Here is an 18,650-nt window from a genome sequence, read left to right as displayed (position 1 = left end):
GGGGTAACGGGGCCAAGTAGCTTGGAATTAGAGGGTAGGGAAGCCAAGCAGCTGGGATCCCTTTCTAGGGAAGGGGGCATCGACAAAGCGATTGGAAAAAAGACAGAAGCCCTCAGCCTCTGGAGGCGACGTCTGTCGGGTGTGAGGGCAAGGTACCCCTTCAAGGAAGATGTTGTATGTCAACCAGGCAAGTAGACCACCATGGTGAGAGATATCCAATACTTGAGGGAATTAGCCGTGTGGGAGATGGTTTATTATGACCTGGACGATGCGCAGTTACCCACAGATCCAGATGAAGTCTGCTGCACACGAGCCATGTGGTGGAAGTTTACACGGAGCGCACCATTTTCGTATGCCAACGCACTGGCAGTAATGGACTGCAAAGATGAAGAGGGACCAACGGTGGATGAATTGGCTGGCCAACTCCAGCAATATGAAGAAAGTCTCTCTTCCTCCCTCGTCTCGGCTGTGGAGAAACTGCCAGACATGCTAGCCGAGAAATAGTCCCGAGAGTTCTAGCGATTTGAGGATAAATTCTGCCTTCCACCTGCATGGACCAATATCTCAGGTATTAGGAATAAGCGTCCCTCTGCTCATGAGAGAGGAGATAGAAGGTACACACCACGGGGTACCCTGTGGTCTTACCTGCATGACCACGGAGAGGATATGATGAAGTGGGATGGAAAACCTACCTCGGTCCTAGGTGCACGGGTACGTGAATTGCAAGGAAAAACAATCACAAATGAGGGTTCTTCCAGGAAAATTGCTGCTCCAGTCTCCGGTGGGCAGTGTGAGCGGTGTGCCAGACAGAGTGGAAGGGCTGATCTTACTCCTGATCCTATAAGAAGGAATTCTAATCCATTTTCACAAGAAGTGAGTGGAGAATCCTATGACCGGGACCAGAGATGCCCTGCCTCCAGCCAGGCGGAGGAGAGGGACAACCGGGTTTACTGGACTGTGTGGATCCGATGGCCTGGCACATCAGACCCACAGGAGTAGAAGGCTCTAGTAGACACCGTTGCATGGTGTACCCTAACGCCATCAAGCTATAAAGGGGTAGAACCCATCTGGGTTTTTTTGCTGCATTTTTGTGCAATGGGAGAAAGCAGCGCTGGGGGCTGCAATGCCCCCTCCACCCGCAAACTTGCCCAGAGACCTTTATTCCAGACAAGTCGAGCTGTCTGGAGCAGAAAGGAGAAAGCTATCGCTTTCCCCAGTCTTCCCTTGGATTGTCCCAAACAGACCAAGGTTCAGCATTGCCCACAAGAGCTCAGTGGGGCTCAATGCACAAAGGTGCCGCAGAGCCCGATGCAGATGGGGTCGAAGGCAGACTCGGAGGCGGGGTGCAAGGAGAAATCATCGAATCACAGAATGGTTCAGGTGGGAAGGGACCTCCAAAGGCCATCTAGTCCAACCCCCCTGCAATAAGCAGGGACATCTTCAACTCGATCAGGTTGCTCAGAGCCCCGTCCAACCTGACCTGGAATGTTTCCAGGGATGGGGCATCTCCCACCTCTCTGGGCAGCCTGTGCCAGTGTCTCACCACCCTCATTGTAAATTTCTTCCTTATATCTAGTCTGAATGCAGACCGCTGTAGCAGATGCAAATATTGGGGGAGTTATCTCCTTGCTAAGATGCAGTAATTCCATCACCAACACCTCGCAAAGGACCTATTTCTGCAGCATGGCCTCTGCTCTCTAACATCCTTACCCTTCCCTCGTTTCCCTGCTCCAAACCCTGGCCAGACCATTCCAAAGTGGGAGAAGCTCCCAGGGAGCTCTGCAAGAGATGGCACACAGCTCTCCGCTCGCTCCTGGCCTCTGTCCCAGCAGACCCTGTTGGACTTCCCTCTACTTTGCTGCAAGCTATAATCCCTCCTCTGATGTTTCCATGGGATGCCAAGAAGGACAGCTAATTTTCCGTGCGGCAGGAAGCTGTCAGAGACCCAAATCTGCTTTATGCACCCCTCTGGAGCGATCCAAGTAGGCAATTCCCGGTTTTATTTTTCTCTTTAGAAACAAGCCTCTGCCAAACCCTCTGAGCACGGCTGAACCTTGGAGCTAGATTCGTATTATTTGCAAAGTTCCCATTATTTCTACTCAAGGCAGTTTGGTGGGGAAGATAGCCAGAGCCGAAGGGCTCTTTTCTCAGGGAGCGATCAGAATGAGTTGCTGCAGGCATGGGGGACCGGTATGGGATGCTCTGGCTCCTCAGACAGCACCAAGATCGCTCCATCAGGATCTGGGGACTGGATTCTCCATAGAAATGGCCACGGCTGCGCACTGCTGCAGCCTTCTTGCCTCTCTTCCCTCCACTACAGGCTACGATCCCTCTCCAAAGCTTGCCATGTTTTAGGCATGTCACCGGCCTGCCCCGGGGCTGACACGCACTCATGGCTTCTCGTACTGACAGTTTTTAAGAGTCTCTTGTTCCTCCTGCAGCATTCTCGGTCGCTTTTGGGGTATTTCAGCTGCGTTTTCACCTTCTGCACCTTTTCACGTTGAAAGGAGATCCTCATTATCACAGCCTCACCAGGTGTGAATAGAGTTTCAAAGCCTCATAGTAAATAATCTCAGCTCTCTTATCACCGATGCTGGGAGAAATCAGTCTCCGAAGCCTGAATTAAAGGTGTATAGGGATGAAAGTCAAATCACCCAGGTTTGGACATTTGAGCTCATTACCCTCATAATCCCTGGAGGTAAGGTCGAGGTGGTGGCTCACCTGACCTGGGGTAGATGTCTACTTCAGGGCAGGCAGCTGCCTAAACTCTGCTGCCCATTCTCACCGGAGCTGTAAGGGGCATCCCAGGAGCCGGGGATGGCCAGCACAGCTCTTCACACCCAAAATGCATGGATGTCGAAATCCCTCCACGTTGAAAGTCTTTTCCTAGCCAGCTTTCTCTAATCAGCCTTGACACAGACCTGAATTCAGGTCTCCAAAATCCTTTGCCCAAGTGGGGACACTATAGCAAACCTTGGATCCAAAACCTTGGAACCAAAGTCCCCTTAGCCAGGCAAATTGCTCCTGGCTGTGATTTTTGTTGGGCATTTAAGGAAAGAGCAGAAAGAGCAGAGCAGGATCGGCATGATGGACACACTGCCACAAGGGTAGCTCCCTAAAATGAATGGTATATTTGGGCGAAGAAACCTTTGTGCAGGCATCCCATCCCCACTCCTCCTGCGGCGATTGCACGCTTTGCCCCCACGCGAAGTGGAGAAACTCTAAAAAGCCAATTCCTCTGTTAGGAAATGCAGTTTAAAAGATGCTGTGACTTCCCAGGTCCTGGCATCTAGCTAAAATTGGAAAGCTTTATCCTCCAGAAGTCTGCAAGTGAGTGAAAGCAGAATAATTTGGCATGAGCTGGTGTGGAGGACAGGGTGGAGGGCAGCAGAAGCCTGGGGAAGGTCCCCTCCCATGCTTGCAGAAGCAGAGCAGATGATGGCACAAGTTGCCCTCTTGCCTTGAGCCTCTGCCGTTTCAGTTGACCTGTCCCAAAGTCCTCATCATCCCTGGGTTGCCCCTGGTTTTCCACAACCAGGCTGTGCTCAGAGGAGCAGTGATAAGACCTCAAATTATCTGTATTTCAAGAACTGCTTGAGGGAGAAAAAGAAGATAATTAAGATATTTTCCAGCTGATGTCACTTGTGTCGTCGCTCAGGCACTGGAGCGTGACCGGTGCTCACCGCTCACCCCTTCAATGGCTGGGACACCCCTGGCATGGGACAGCTTCGTCAGCCACGGAAGCCTCCAGCACAGCTACCCTGGGGTGCTGGATGAGCAGCAGGGCAGGGGACATGATTTATACCCTGTGAAAGTCTAGGGGATGGTAAACATATGCAAGATTTGGGGATGAAAAGCCAGGAGAAGGCTTGCTCCTTGACGTGGACCAGCCAGGAGATGAGTGCGCTCGGCTGGGGTCCAGAAGACCCATGACCCGAGCATCCCTACTGCCTCCAAGCCCACCCTCGGGATGCTTGAAGCTTGGACACCCCCCCAGCAATTTGGCTGCTTCGCTTTCGGCTGAGGTGCAAAGGCAGGGTCAGCCCTGGGAGCTGCTTTCAGCGAGCAGAAAGCCAGGGCAGGCTGGTTCCCTGCCTAGGAAACACGCAAGGGAGCAAAAACAGCTCCCAGGGGCTCAGCCATCACTTGTTCCCACCCTACACAAGAACCATGCCCCAAAAAAGACATTGATGAGCTCCTTCTTTCTCATTGCATCATAGAAAGGGCTCTAAGGCTAAATTAAACCTGCCCAGGGCTGCTCTTTGGCCAGGGGCCACCCACCCAGCCACGGCCGATCTGCTAAACTCTCTCCTCTCCAAAGCAACCCCAGGGCGGGGGACATTGGTCAGGACCCCCACGCCGTACCTGGGCACAGCATCCCGCCGTGACTAAAGGGCCATAACCAGCCTTAGCACTAATTAATTTGCTTGTACAGAAGTCGCCCTGGATTTCAAACAAGAAACTTGGCACGGGTGCTCGTTTACGACACTGCAGCAGGTTAATTATCAACGGGCATACGCTTCCCGCAGCACAGCTATCAGGGTTTTAACGCGTAACCTGCAGTGCGTGTGCCAGCTTTCCTAGCGAGGCCATTTGTCGCAAAGAGCATTTTCCCCTCTCTTTGGGCGGGTTTATTCAGCTGCGCAAGCCTCTAGTCACCGCTTCACCCTGAAGCGCTTACCACCAATGATCTGCAAAATGTAGGTGTGCTCAAGCAGGAAAGAAGCTGCCACCGGCATGAATGAAATATTTGCCTACAGATTTATCCCAAAGTTCTCCTTTCTCCCCCAAAGAGTGATCAGCAGAGTGAAGTTTTGAAACCTTGGCTTCCTGTTGCTCTTTTCTCGAAACTGAAGAAACAAAACTGGCTGCAGGAAGCCCTCCCCGAGCCGTGCCCTGCACCACCCCTTCGGGACTGGACCAGGTTCTTCTCGTCCCCCTTCCTTGGTGCCCCCCTTAGACTGCAAACACCATCCCTGGCCGCAGCAGCAGAAATACCTTTGCACCTGAACGAGAGTTTTGCAGCTCCCAGAGGCAGTAGTAGCTCCCAGGGTGGTGTCCGTGTCCTTCACCTGCTGCCCTCCAGGACTTAAAAATGGGTGGAAAAAGCCACCTTGGCTTCCCTCCCGCGAGGCGCTTCCCACAGGGGTATTGCACAGCTTTTTCCCGTGTTTGCTTTCGCACTCCTGTCCTCCCTACTTAGCTTTTTCTCAGTGCTCCCGCCAGATATTTCTCCATCTCTCGTGAGCTTTTCCTTCACCATAGAAGTGTTGTCCTCGCTGTTAAATCCCCGCTGCAAGGCTCGTTGTCTGCTGGTGCCATTTCTCCTTTGAACACCCCAGAGGTTCTGCCTTGCTTTCCTCTGGAAACATTAAACCCATTTCATCGGGTCATTTTGCAGAGGGAAGCGTTTCCCGAGCAGCTCTTTGGGACTGGTTTTATCCAAGCGTGTCTTTCACGGGAGCACACGAAGCGAGTTTGTTCTGAACATTTTTATTTTACTAGCAAAATACGAAGTATCAAAGAGATATAAGCATGGCAGGTAAAATCAGGATACATTTGGCACGTAAGCATGGTGCGTTATGGGGTGAAAGGCTCGTCTCCACAAGCATGAAGGAGCACAGAGGTGTGATGGCTGAGGGGACCCCAATAACCTGGTCAGAGACACGGACACCCCGATCCCGCTCCTCCTGGGAGAGCATCAACCCCACGGTCCAGGGTGATGCTCATCACGAGGAGTCAAGTTCAGAGCAACCTTGGGATGGAGGGTCACTGCTGAAGGGTGTGGGACTCATCATGGCATGCAGGGGAAAGGTGCTTGGGGATTGCACAGGACTCTTACTTATGCAGTATCATAAAACGCATACAAAATACCTTGGGAATGCTTTTATAGGGGGAAAAAATTCACCTGAGGTGATTGCTTACGAACCCACAGAGTAAAGAGAGCAAGCCACCAACATGAATAATAAAACTGAATCATCTGAGACGATCCCCACAGCACTCTGAGCATGTCTGGCTGCATGCAGGTTCTCATGAATGGTGTGGATGAAGAAGAACTCCTTCTGCGAGCCTGCAAAAAAAAAAGAGGAGTCCATTAAAGACAGCTGGTTCATGGTAAATCTGTCACCTTTCCTTGCTCCTGAAATGATCCACCGCACTCACTGAGTTCATTTCTCCTATGGATGTTGGTTATTTGGCGTTTAAGGTTTGGGAACTGGAGCACAGCGAGAGAAAGGTGACTTGCGTGCCAGCGGGCAGCTTTTGGGCAATGCCACAGCTGGCAAGTCCTGTTGTCCTGTTGGCCTTCCCTGCCGTACCTCCAAAACAGGCGTGCAGGACCCGGGGCCACATGCACTGCGCAAAACATCCCCCCCGAGCCGGTGCACTGGGACCGTACCTGGCAGCTTGCCGTTGAGTTGGTCCCATGGGCAAAAGGCGAGGCTGAGCGTGTTGGAGAAGTCCTTCTCTGTCTTCTTGATGACCTCTACCTGCAGCCATCACATGGCCGAGCACGTGAGCAGGGGACAGGGCTTAGAACCCCGCTGGCCCCCCAGGCCCCCCTGTTACTGCCTGCTGGGGCTGAGGAGCTCTCAGATGCAGAGGCAGCAGCTTTGAGCTACTCTAAAGCCCAAATCATTATTAATTTGAGGATAGGAGTGATGTAGTTGCCAATTATGAATGACAACTGATAGTCAAGTTAGATGTTTGTGGGCAGACCCTCGAGTACGGGGCTCAGACCCACATCAGTGCCTTGAGCTAAGTTGGGTCAACGCTGGTGAGCAGCCGTAATGGATTAATGACGTTAATAACGCGTCTGGGCACCACTGGAGATGATTCCTGCTGCAAAAGCAATGCCAGCGGTGGCCTCCCAGTGTATGTGAGAGCTTCCTGATGCCAACGCCTCGCAAGGAGATGCCTTCACGTTACCACACACGTGTTCACCAGATCCTTTTTTGGGACGTTGTCCTCTACCCCCAAACACTGCCCATGGCTGTAGAGAGGTCCCCAAGGAACAAGAAGGTGCACAACTTACCTTCAGATCCTGGAAGTGCCTTCTCATGCTCGCCTGCGCTTCTTCAAACATTCCCTTTTCCGACTTACTCTTTATCCCTTGCTAAGGATGGTTTACATCCTCTTGTGGGCTTGTACTCCACTGTGCCTGGCAGCATCTGTTGGTAAAGTGGCGACTGTCACACTGAGATCCAGACCCAAGATGCCCGTGGGGAGCAGGGCCAGTGGTGTGCTGTGGGAAAGGTAAATGCAGTGCTTTACACTGCTGCGTTGGAGGTAACCCATTTCCAGGACACTTTCCTGCTTAGGCTTGGCTAACTGGCCCAGCAGTCCATTTTCAGAATTAACTAATCGAGTAATTAAGGTGTCTTCCTAAAGCAAACATGAGTGACTGCTGGATTCTGGGTTTTTAACTTTTTCATTTTCTGAGTATGCCACCTACTGATGGGAAAGGAAGGCAGTAACGAATTCATGAGCTTGTTACTTCAGGATGCTAAAGGAGACATGAAGGATGTCCTTCAAAGATAGACAAATAACAATGAATTAATTCTAGGAAAAAAAACGTAGTTTACAAGAATTAGCGAATTAGAGTAAAACAGGCAGCTCGTTCTCTGTATTTGAGCATGATCTACTTTGGACTTCAGAAATCTCTCCGAGTTGATGACCAAGTAATCCTTGTGCCCTGTGAATTTCTTCCCCGCCTTTCAACAGGCAGATTGTAAGCCTGGACACTTCTTCTGAGCTCGTATTGGGGTTATTCTGTAAAAATCAAAAGAACCTTCAGTATAAAATGAAGAAAAGATGAGGTGACTGGTCATACCTTCATAGCATGGCAGCAGGTCGTTTTGAACGGAGAGAGTAAGGGAGTGGTAGATTTCTGCTTTCTTCTGGAGGATGACTTTTTCAGTCTCCCTGATGATGAAGTCTGTCTGCAAGAATAACTTTAAATGCTTGCCGCCATCGCTTCGGTCATAAAAGATGATCTACGCTACAACTTGATAATAATAATTTCATAAAGACGATCTAAATTAAAGTGCGGCATTCAAGAGATGACTGGAACAGTTGGTGCCAGTAGGCATCACCTCAGAGACTTAACATGGAAGATGTCCCTTCCAACTGAAAACTATTCTGTTCTATTCTGTTCTATTCTATTCTATTCTATTCTATTCTATTCTATTCTATTCTAATGTCCAACTGGGAAGTTTCATGCCTGGATACAAGAACAAGTGCATGGCCTCCACACCCTCCTCAATACCGTGCTTGCTAAAGACAAGGTGGAACATCTCATATCTCCCTTTGTCACCCCTATAGGACCTTGAAACAGAGCTGATTACCTCAGCAGGTCCTACAAAGACTGTGCTTTCCCCCTGTCCCCTCTCCTAGTGCTCATTCTTGCTTGCACAGCCCCTCGCGGGCGTCTTCCCTCTCCCCTTGCAAGGCGAGCGCACCTCCTGCTGAAGGAACCTGAGCTTGTACTTTATGTCAGCCACTGGGTACTTCATCATGGCTTTCTGCAGTTGCTGCTGCATGGCATCTTCGAACGTGTCAAGGTGGGCTTTCAGTGTGGAGCAGGCGCCCATCTGGATCCTGTTGGGGTAATAAATTCACCAAGGACAAAGAAAAAGGTGTTGTATCATCCACTGTCTCCCTGCCCTGACGGAGCAGGCAGCCAAGGGGAAGCCACAGGAATGCAGGGTGGGACAAAGCAAGCAGAGCAGCACGGTTTCCATGGTCCCAGAAAGGGGGAACTTCCTTTAGATAGTCCAGATCGAGGACGTGGCCTTAGCTATTTTTTTCTTTGAAAAGAAGCAAACGCCGGACACAATGAGTTGTCCCTTTCTGAAGCCTGAGGATACAAATGCTACCCTGGTCCATCTTGGCTGGAGGAAGCTCTCCTGGCCCTGCGGCAATGACCTGAGCAGGTCTCTTCCAGGACATAGTCACTCACAACATGCAGTGGGTCCAGGTTTTGGGGTGCTGTGGCATTTCCCTGCTCCCCAAGTCTGCTGGGCACTGGGCAATCAGGAGCCACAAGAGGCACAATGCTCTTCAGGTTAAGCAAGTGACCGGATGAAAACTTGTCTTCATTTTAGCTCTGTTCACTGGTGATTCACCTTCTTCTAGTGTCTCTCTTTTCTGTCTCCGTCCTGCTGTGGGGCAAGGGATGAACCGTGGCACCTCGAGGACCCTTTCTGCACCCTTTGACTTCACTCAGGGAAGGCAGTCTCTCACCTGAACATGTTTCCAAAACTCACGTCGATTTTGGGAGTCATTGAGGTCTATCAGGCAGAAGGTCCGGGTCGTGTACATCCTCCTTGTTCAGGCACACGGCTTTCCTGTGATAACCCTGGTACCCATGATCTCGCGGCGGGATGGGAAACACAGAGGAGCAAGGCACGGACAGGACTGATGCCCGACCATGATCTGCACTACACAGCAAGCCCAGGCGACCTGAGCTCTAGGTACTTTGAGCTTTTTATAGCCTGATTGTACCAGTTTTGGCTGGGATAGAGTTCATTTTCTTCATAGCAGCTTGTATGGGGCTGGGTTTTGGATTTGTGCTGGAAACTGTGTTGATAACGCAGGGATGGTTTAGTTATTGCTGAGCCGGGCTTTCACGGAGTCAAGGCCTCTTCTGCTTCTCGTGCTGCCCCACCAGCGAGGAGGCTGGGGGTACGCAAGGAGTCGGGAGGGGACACGGATGGGACAGCTGACCCCAACTGACCCAAGGGATATCCCAGACCATATGACATCGTGCTCAGCAATTAAACTGGGGGAAGAAGGAGGAAGGGGGGGCATTCGGAGTGATGGCATTTGTCTTCCCAAGTCACCGCTACGCGTGATGGAGCCCTGCTTTCCTGGGGATGGCCAAACACCCGCCTGTGACGGGAAGCAGCGAATGAATCCCTTGTTTTGGCTTTGCTTGCACGCGCAGCTTTTGCTTTACCTGTTAAACTGTTTTTATCTCAACCCAGGAGTTTTTGTGCTTTTACGCTTCTGATCCTCTCCCCCATTGCAACCGGGGTGAGTGAGCAAGCGGCTGGGTGGTGCTGGGCTGCCTACGGGGGTTAAACCCCAACACTGATGTTGTTCAGCATTTGGCCTCGCAGAGGAAGCAACGCCCTGCCTCGGCATGCAGGGCTGCCTTGCAAGGGTGTAGGAAGAAGCACCATGTCTCAGCATGTTCTGCAGCAGCCACCACAAAGCTGCAGTCCTAAAGCTGCCTTGTGCTTTTGCAGTGTTTTCTCCCGGGGTTGTTGCATCTGAATTGGGCTTTATTTCCCTCACATTTCCCTCTCTTCCAGGTCGCTGCTTTAGCCACCAAGTTACAGAGCCTGGCTCGTGCTTGCCCTGCTCAAGGGGGTCCTCCTCGACCACGTCAAACGAGAGGAAGTTCTGCAAGGAGGGAGCAGAGCTCCACATCCCAGCCCCGAGCACGAGCATCCAAAACGCATCGAGGCGGTTGAGTTTGCATTCAAATTCCAGGCAATTCAGAAAGGAAAAAGCAAGTCGTGGTCTTCACATCTGCAGACTCCTAAGACACTGCAAGGAACTCCCAGGGCTAGCACGGCTCCTGCCAGGGCCAGCTGCCACCCAGCTAAGCCTTCCTACAGGGACAGGCAAAGAAATGCCACTTGCTGGTGCTTAGGCACAAGCAAGCATGTGCAGGAGAAGGCTTTCAGCACGGGGAGGCATTTTCCCATCGAACTACGGTGCCTTGAGCCTTGGGCAGCAGCTGAATGGGGCTATGGAGGATCGGCTGCTGGAACGAGAGCATTTCAGTCCCCTCTGTGCCCCTGCATGGGTCTGGGACAGATCTTAGCAACGTGTCCAAGGTCACTCAGGCACTGGCGTACTGATGTGCCCCGTCTCCTGTATCAGCCCTCTCTCCACCCAGCCAGGATCGGAGACATCCCGCTGAGCTGGCTGGTTTTAGGGCACCAATGCCACCCAGCCCAGCGGAGGCTCCCACCTTGGAGATTTTCAAGATTGCCCGGACAAGGTCTGGGGCAGCCTGACCTAGCGTTGGTGTTAGCCATCACCGCAGACCTCCAAGGGTCTTTTCCAAACTAAATTATTCTAGGGTTCCAAATAAACTGCTTTATACTCACATTGAGGATCTTGTGGATATTTTTCTTATACAACTTCTTTGCTTGGTCTACACCTTCATTGAGAGGTTGTTCGATCGGTATAAAACATTTCTCAACATCTTCCTCCAAATCGACGATCTTCTGCATAATTAAGTCTTTCAAGTGACTTTTCTTCACATGCTGGTACTGAAACGAATGGACAACGGGGGGAAAAAAACAGTGAGCACCTCGTGCTGGATGCAATGTAAACATAACCCTGCAAGTATCCCTGCAACCGGTGCAACTAGTGCTGCCCCTGTTCCCCCACCACTTCCAGGGATGTTGCTCAGAAACACCTAGGAGAAAACTGTTCCTCTGTGTCACCAGGAGCTGGAGAACAGCCTGGGGTGCTTCTTGTTGGGGAAGCTGTAGGAGATGCTGTCAAGCTGAGCTGAGTGCGGCTATTTTGGGCAGCAGTGCCTCGCTGCCTTTGTCGGGCCACTGCAAGATATTTTGCCAGCAGTTTGCATATGTGTCGTGCTAGAAACGCAAGACACAAGTTGCCCGCTCAAAGGAGAAAATCCTGTCTGGAGCCATTACCACCTGCCCAGCAAAGAAAAAATAGTGGGATTCTCTGAAGCTGTTCTGGACAAACCTGTGCATCTTGGTTGGACTGGAGACTCTGAATATCAGTGAGAAAATGACCAAAGCCTCTGTCACGTAATCCATCAGTATGTTCCTCTTCTGCACTATGTAAAACGTCTGGATGTATGCCCTCAGCTTCAGGATCTCTGAAACCATGCAAGCAAGGTGGAATTAGAAGTATGAGAGGGCAGCACGCCTCTCGAAGACCCCAAGGAAATTCATTCCTCCTGCAGAACATCTGGGAGATCAGCATTTCACAGATGGTGGCCTGAGAAGGCTCATGGGAGAGCCTGAATCTCGAGAAAGGCTTTAAGGATTCATCTTCCGCCACACCAGTTGCCTGGTCTGATTCAGCACGTAGCCACGTAGGCAGAAGCACTGGTCCATCAGAGCATGGGGTGGGATGTGGGGGCCACCAGGACTTGGGCTGGTCCCACAGAACTATACGAGCACCTTGGGGACGGGACGTTGCCTGAGAAAAAAAGCACTGAAAAAGATTTTTGTAGATAAGCAAAGGACCAGATAAATTCATAGCCAGTGCAGGCTCATGCTGAAGGTCTCACCTTGGTTATAGCAACGGGTCCTAGTCCTGAAGGACTGGGAAAACAATAATATTGGGATCAAAAGGTAACAGAATAATTATATGGCCAGCACTCCAACATTGAGCGGAGTGAAAGAGAGGAACAGGCTTTCAAAAGAGGAGACAACTGGGCAAAAATCCATGCCAAGCCAGAACGGTTTTAGCAAAAGCAACGTCAAAGACACTTCACGTGGCTTTAATGCAATTCCATTTTAAGTAACCAACAGCAGTGCAAGGTATTTGGCACGGTGAAATGTTCAGATGCAAACCCAAGAATGCTGTGGATTCAACATGGGACATTGTGCGGGTTTTGGCTGGGACAGAGTTAATTTTCTTCGCAGTAGCTGGTATGGGGCTGGGTTTTGGATTTGTGCTGGAAACAGTGTTGATAACACAGGGATGTTCTCGTTATTGCTGAGCAGGGCTTACAGAGAGTCAAGGCCTTTTCTGCTTCTCACCCCACCCCACCAGCGAGGAGGCTGGGGGTGCACAAGGAGCTGGGAGGGGACACAGCCGGGACAGCTGACCCCGACTGGCCCAAGGGATATTCCATACCATAGGACATCATGCTCAGCATATAAAGCTGGGGGAAGAAGAAGGAAGGGGGGAAGTTCGGAGTGACGGCGTTTGTCTTCCCAAGTCACCGTTACACATGATGAAGCCCTGTAGGGAGCCCTGATGGAGTTTTTAAGACCAAAAGAAATGTCCAGTACAGTTTCTCCCTAATGCAAGGCAAAGAACTGTACAGACTTTCTGGTTTTTGCGTTAAGTCAACCAATTCTGCTCAGGTCACATTACATCATATGGAAAATTCTCCAGTTTTCTTAAATGACCTGAAAGGGACGAAGAGACTGAAGTCTGAAAAATACTCACATTGCTTTTCTTTCTTTCCCTGGAAAGAGAAAAACAAAACAGAAATTACACATTCAAACCATTTTAGCAGGCAACAGTGCTCTGCTCCTGTAAGGAGAAGGGAAGAAGGACCGTGCCGACACAGTCCAGGTGGGGCCTGAGCCATCATCACCCACCCAGCACCGCACTCCCCCGGAGCACTGGACTTCAGCTTGTTTCATTACGACTTGTATTCACTTAGATCCATCTGATCAGACTTTGTGACCACCAAGGAGATGTCCCTGCGCATCCCACACTGGAAAGCCTTCATGCCTTCTTTCAGCAGCATCTCATGGATTTTGTCTCCCTGAATACGTGCGATGGAGCTGGCCACCCAAACGACAGAGCATTTGTTGATGTTCTGCAATGGGAGGAGGAGGAGAAGGGCCAGAAAGAGAAGATATAAACCATCAGCAAAGAATAAATGCCAGAGATGCTGAGCGCCTTTAATTCCCAGTAACTCTGGCTGAAGAAAGAGGATGTGCAATCTTCGCAGGGTGTATTTCTAACCAGAGACCTCAGCCTCCCACCATGAATTCCTACAGCCCAGGATTGCTGCAGATGGGGGTTTGGACTGGACACCAGTGCTTGCCCTAGCAGGGTGTTTGGTGATACCCTGGTATCAGGAAGGAAGAACGATAAATAATAAAAGCTCAGGTGGGCAACAGTGAAATGTTGATCTGGTCCTTCTGCTAAAAGGTTTCCCTGTTCCCCACGGCCCTGCTGAGGATCCCAGACGTCTCCATCACTTGTGGAACAGGAACACCACTGCAGCACTGCAGAGCTCCCCTGCCAGAGAGCCAGCAAGTGTCCCCATCCTCCCCATGGGAGAGCTATGCCAGTCATCTCTTTCCACATCGCATCCCTTTTGCTGTTGAAATCACCCATCCCTGGAATATCCACGAAGACGACACCTTCTGGAACCACTTGCAACCTTGGGACAGTCACTTCCACATTTTTGATTAGAGGCCAGGGCCGTGTTTTTCTGTCTTCTTCGCTTGTTCCTGCTTTCGCACCACTACGGATGCTCCGAATCCAGATATATGGGCCCATTTTTTCAGAAAGGTCTTCTTCCTGGGACACAGCGGATGAATAAAGAAGTACCCCTCCTTAGCAAAGAACCTCAGAGATACCAGAAAACTGTGACGATCTGCTGTGGCTGGTTGTGACCCCTCAAAGCCCCACGCCCTAGGTGTGGACACCATGGTATGAAGAGGAGAAACAACTTCCCAATGTCACCACTGGTGGGACAACCCAAGAAGCCCACACCCTTCCGAACACGATGAACCCAACAACAAAGAGAGAGAAAAGACTTCACCTCCCATCCCCAGTAGGCAACAGGAGACCCCCCAGGAGCCCACGGTGCCAGGGTTCACCCCCTCCCTCGGGAATCTGCAGGACACTGCTGCTCTCCCACGCAGGGACAGTGGAGAAGTTCAATTTAACAAGATCTGGAGAGGAACGTGCCCCTCAAGCGTGCGTATTCTTCCCAGAGAGATGGGCCAGCTCCAAAGACTGTCCTCACTTACTGGGCCTGAGACAGAAGCAAATGGGTTAAAAACCTTGGCTGTATTTTGCAAGGACACAAGATGAGTGGTCTTATTGGCCAAGGAATACACGGGCTACTCACATGCGTTTCCCTGAGGGTGATCCATCTTGAATGGGGAATACGGACGATGGGTTTCATCCTACACAGTTCTTCATAACTCTTCGTTTCAGCTTCTTCCCCATAGATAGCAGAGATCTTCAAAACAGCCTCGTTTCTTTCATTGTCATCCTCATCTTCATCCAGGTCCGCAAGTGCCACCAGACCCTTCAGCTCATCCTTCCACTCCTGTCGAGACAGAACAGATGCACAAAAGAGGTAATGGCTTGGGTGCCTGGAAGAAGGAGGGGAAGGACATGGCCTGAGCAAGATTGCCCTGGGACAACCAGCACACAGGCACAGCTGAGGGGTCTCGAGCCTCCAGGACAAGAGAGCAAGGAAGAAGTTGCGTTGCCTCTTCCCTCCTTGCGCACCTAAACCAGTGGGAACCAGCGCCAGTGTCCGTCACTTCTCTGGGGACGCTTTGGCCATCGGGGTTGCATCCTCCCCCACCCCACATCCCTTCCAGAAGGATGCACTTCCCTCTGGAGAAGTCTGCTAAGACTCAGTCTCCTTTCCTTTCAAGGGCAAAAATAGAAATATTATCCATGCCTCATCTGTGAGAAGGTGAATTTTTGCCTCATGCTGTTTGCTGTGGCTTGTGTTGACCTGCACCACGTGGGATGTGCAGGCTTTGCTCCCGGACACCGGCAAGACGTTGTTTTTGTCTGTGATGGTATTCAGCAACGTGTTTTTCCCTGGCCCGGTGCTGCCAAAGAGACCAATGTAAATGGGATCCAGCAAAATGCCTGGCTTCAAGCCTGTGAGGTGGTTCCTGAGGATGGAGAGACAGGAAAAAAAAGGACAACTTAAATGACTCAGGTAGGTTTGTGCATTTCAAAAGGGTGGGAAAAAATTCTGTGTCATGCAAAAGAGACTTTGAATGGGAACTTGTGGGATCCTGAATACCTCCCGTGTCCAGTTCAAGGACAGATTCCCAGTGGCACGCTGGACACCACATGAGCTCCAGCCTCATCGCAGCATTGTATGAATTGTCACCTTCTAATGGGCATTTCATCCCACCAGGAAACGGTGTTCCCTGCTCTTGGAGAGGATTTCCAGGGAGCTCTGCAAAGCCAGGACAACCTGCACCCATGGCCTGTACGTGTACAAGAAGTCTCTCCTTGGGTCCAGGGAGGAGAGTGCCATTGAATCTGGATGTCCGGGGATGCTCCAGTGGCCTCCTGGGCTGCCAAGGAGTGCTACACTGGTTGAACCCACTGATGGAGGGGATAAACCTTCCTTGAAATGGCTTCAAAGCCCTCCCGTGTGGCAAAAACTCTGAATCACCCCTTTCCACAGAAGAATCAAAAGATGGCCTTTGGGGGGAACAAACATTTGACAACTCATTTGAGATATTCAATCCCCTTTCTTGTCCCGGGCAGGCTGTGTTCGGAGAGGAATTGCGACAGCTTCTCTGCAGACTGATCCAGAATGTCCTTTAGGTCATTTTGCATCTTTTTATCTGGAGGGAGGACATGGTTAGAAAGTCAGAGCTGCATCTGCAGCCTTCTCTTAGGGAGGCATCTCCTAAGCTGAGCATCTCCCTAGGGTCAGCAGGCACCATGGCTTTTCCGTACCCACAGTCCTTCCCGAGCCTCTTCCTCCCCATCTTCAGGATTTTGGTCTCTCTTGCACATTTTTTTCCAGTGAGTCCCTCTCAGTAAATCAGCATTGCCACCTTTTCAGATGAAAGGGGATTTCTCATTAGTGCACCAGTTCTCTAGTTCTCTCTAGAGGCTTTCCCAACTGAAGATCGTTTCTGACAGCCCTGGGAAAGCACCTATTCAACCAACCCCCTTGTCTGTCAGCCGCTCCTCTTAGAAACAAAAGCCCTCGAGACTGAAGTGGACGAGCTCAGAAGGAGGATTCCTCTCACCTAATCTCAGGTGCCTACCTCCCATTTTGCACAGGAAGCTACACGAGAGACGCAAAACTTCCCTTTTTTTTGCCTCAGCTTATGTTAAATTGCCCTTTTATGCCACCCATGGAAGATGCCTTCACAGCCCAAGCCCTACATCTCATCCTATATGCTGTGTGAGTGTGTGCTGTGAGGACCCAGTGCCACTTACTGGTGAGACCTCTGTGTGTGAGTGGGTTTGGGGCCAGCTACTGGAGTCAGACCAGAGGTGTGGGTGCCTCTGAACCATGCTGTCAGATACTGGAGCCAGGGGGGTCCCAGTGCAGCAACTGGAGCCAGTGGGGTCCCAGCAGAGTGACTGGAGGGAGCGGGAGTCTTTAACCTCCAGCCACTGGGGCAGGAATGATGTGTGTCCCAAAAACCAGCTCCTGTTGGGGGGGACCAGTGTGAATGAGGTGAGTGAGGGGCTCCATGCTGGTGGCTGGAGCGGGACCATGGGTGCCTCGTGCCAGATGGTGGGGAGCCGAGTGTCTGTATCCCTCCCAATCCTGGTGTCTGCATCCTCCCAGTCCTGGTGTCTGCATCTCCCCAGTCCTGGTGTACGTGGGGTGTGCATGTGAATTCACCAGCAAACTTCAAGCCAGACCAGCCGGCGAGCAGGGTGGCCTTGGGTCCGGGCGGGGGTATCAGGCAGGTGGGGGGGTCCCGGCTGGTACCCAGGCGGACCCACGAGCGCGGGGTGCCCATGGGATGAGTGTGTTGGTGCTGCGTGTTTGCAGCCAAGCACCGAGCTGGAACCAGCCGGAGAGTCGGGGACGCGGGGATCCGGGCAGGGGTGCCGGGGGGACAGAGGGGCAATATGGGTGCTCAAGGGACCCGTAAATGTGCATGTGCCTGTGAACCCAGAGGGTGTCCTGTGCGTGTGTCTCTGGGACACGGGCTCAGCTTTGCTCCTGGTTGACCCTGCAAACGGGAAAGCAGCAGCAGCAGCAGCATCCCTCAGTCGGTCCCTGCGCACCGGGCTGGGCTCCAGCAGCCGGGCAGAAGGGTCCTGGGCTGGGGCTGCTGGAGGAGGCGACTGCATTCCCAGCATCCCTGGACAGGGAGGAGATGCTAAGAGTGACTATCTGGGTCTCCCCTCCATCAGATGTACCTCAAAGGGTGCAAATTACAGGACTCCCTCCCAGTTGATGTTCACGGTGACAGAGGACGCAGCGCGGGATCCCCTTGAACTCACCTCGTTTTCTGAGGCTTCATCCTACCATCCTAATAGACTAACACCAAACTGGGGGTGACCTTACGTGGGTGGTGGGTTGTTATCGTTTACTGGAAACTGGGCTGCATGCAGATCCGAAGGTGGTGGCTCCAGGAAAAGAAAGCATTGCAAGATCCTCCTGAGGGGGACCGAAGAGCATAGTCACGTTCTTTGCTGCCTTGATTTGAGAGGGACATCACCGCTACCTCCTCTGGGGTCACAGCAGGACTTTTACCAACTTTTATGTGTCTGGCTTCTTCGCAGGACGCCGTGGCTTAACCTTGAAGTGTCCTTAGGAATAGGGTCAGCTCCACTGGTGGGTGCATGATGTAATGCACGAGAGTGGGAGAAGGCAGAGACTTGCTAGAGACACGGAGACTGACAAGACAGACTCAACAGCAGATGTAAAATTTACTTTTAAACAGATACTTCCTTGCAACTAGCTAAGGCAAGACGGTGGTGGGTGTCAGTCTCTTCTCCCAAGTAACAAGCGATAGGACGAGAGGAAACGGCCTCAAGTTGTGCCTGGGGAGGTTTAGATTGGATATTAGGAAAAATTTCTGCCCCGAAAGGGTTGTCAAGCACTGGAACAGGCTGCCCAGGGAAGTGGTGGAGTCATCATCCCTGGGGGTATCTAAAAGACCTGTAGATGTGGCACTTAGGGATGTGGTTTAGTGGTGGACTTGGCAGTG

The 18,650-nt window shown here is 51.6% G+C and overlaps 1 protein-coding gene across 1 annotated transcript; it reads right to left on the bottom strand.

The window, feature by feature from the left end:
- Nucleotides 1-5,921: 5,921 nt before the first annotated feature.
- On the bottom strand, nucleotides 5,922-16,746 carry NUGGC (nuclear GTPase, germinal center associated). Its single transcript, XM_050894021.1, is given in 19 exon segments — nucleotides 5,922-6,070; nucleotides 6,398-6,488; nucleotides 7,034-7,113; nucleotides 7,116-7,169; nucleotides 7,832-7,940; nucleotides 8,460-8,598; nucleotides 9,244-9,276; nucleotides 9,278-9,324; nucleotides 9,326-9,372; nucleotides 11,120-11,288; nucleotides 11,737-11,763; nucleotides 11,766-11,870; nucleotides 12,290-12,323; nucleotides 13,383-13,558; nucleotides 14,032-14,271; nucleotides 14,828-15,031; nucleotides 15,395-15,617; nucleotides 16,175-16,307; nucleotides 16,740-16,746. Coding segments are annotated over 19 exon segments (2,067 nt in total).
- Nucleotides 16,747-18,650: the final 1,904 nt, after the last annotated feature.

The sequence above is a fragment of the Gymnogyps californianus genome, chromosome 3 (genome assembly GCF_018139145.2).
Source record: "Gymnogyps californianus isolate 813 chromosome 3, ASM1813914v2, whole genome shotgun sequence".
NCBI lineage: Eukaryota > Metazoa > Chordata > Aves > Accipitriformes > Cathartidae > Gymnogyps > Gymnogyps californianus.
The sequence above is the reverse complement of the archived record's forward strand: the minus strand, read 5'-3'. Positions and strand labels throughout refer to the sequence as shown.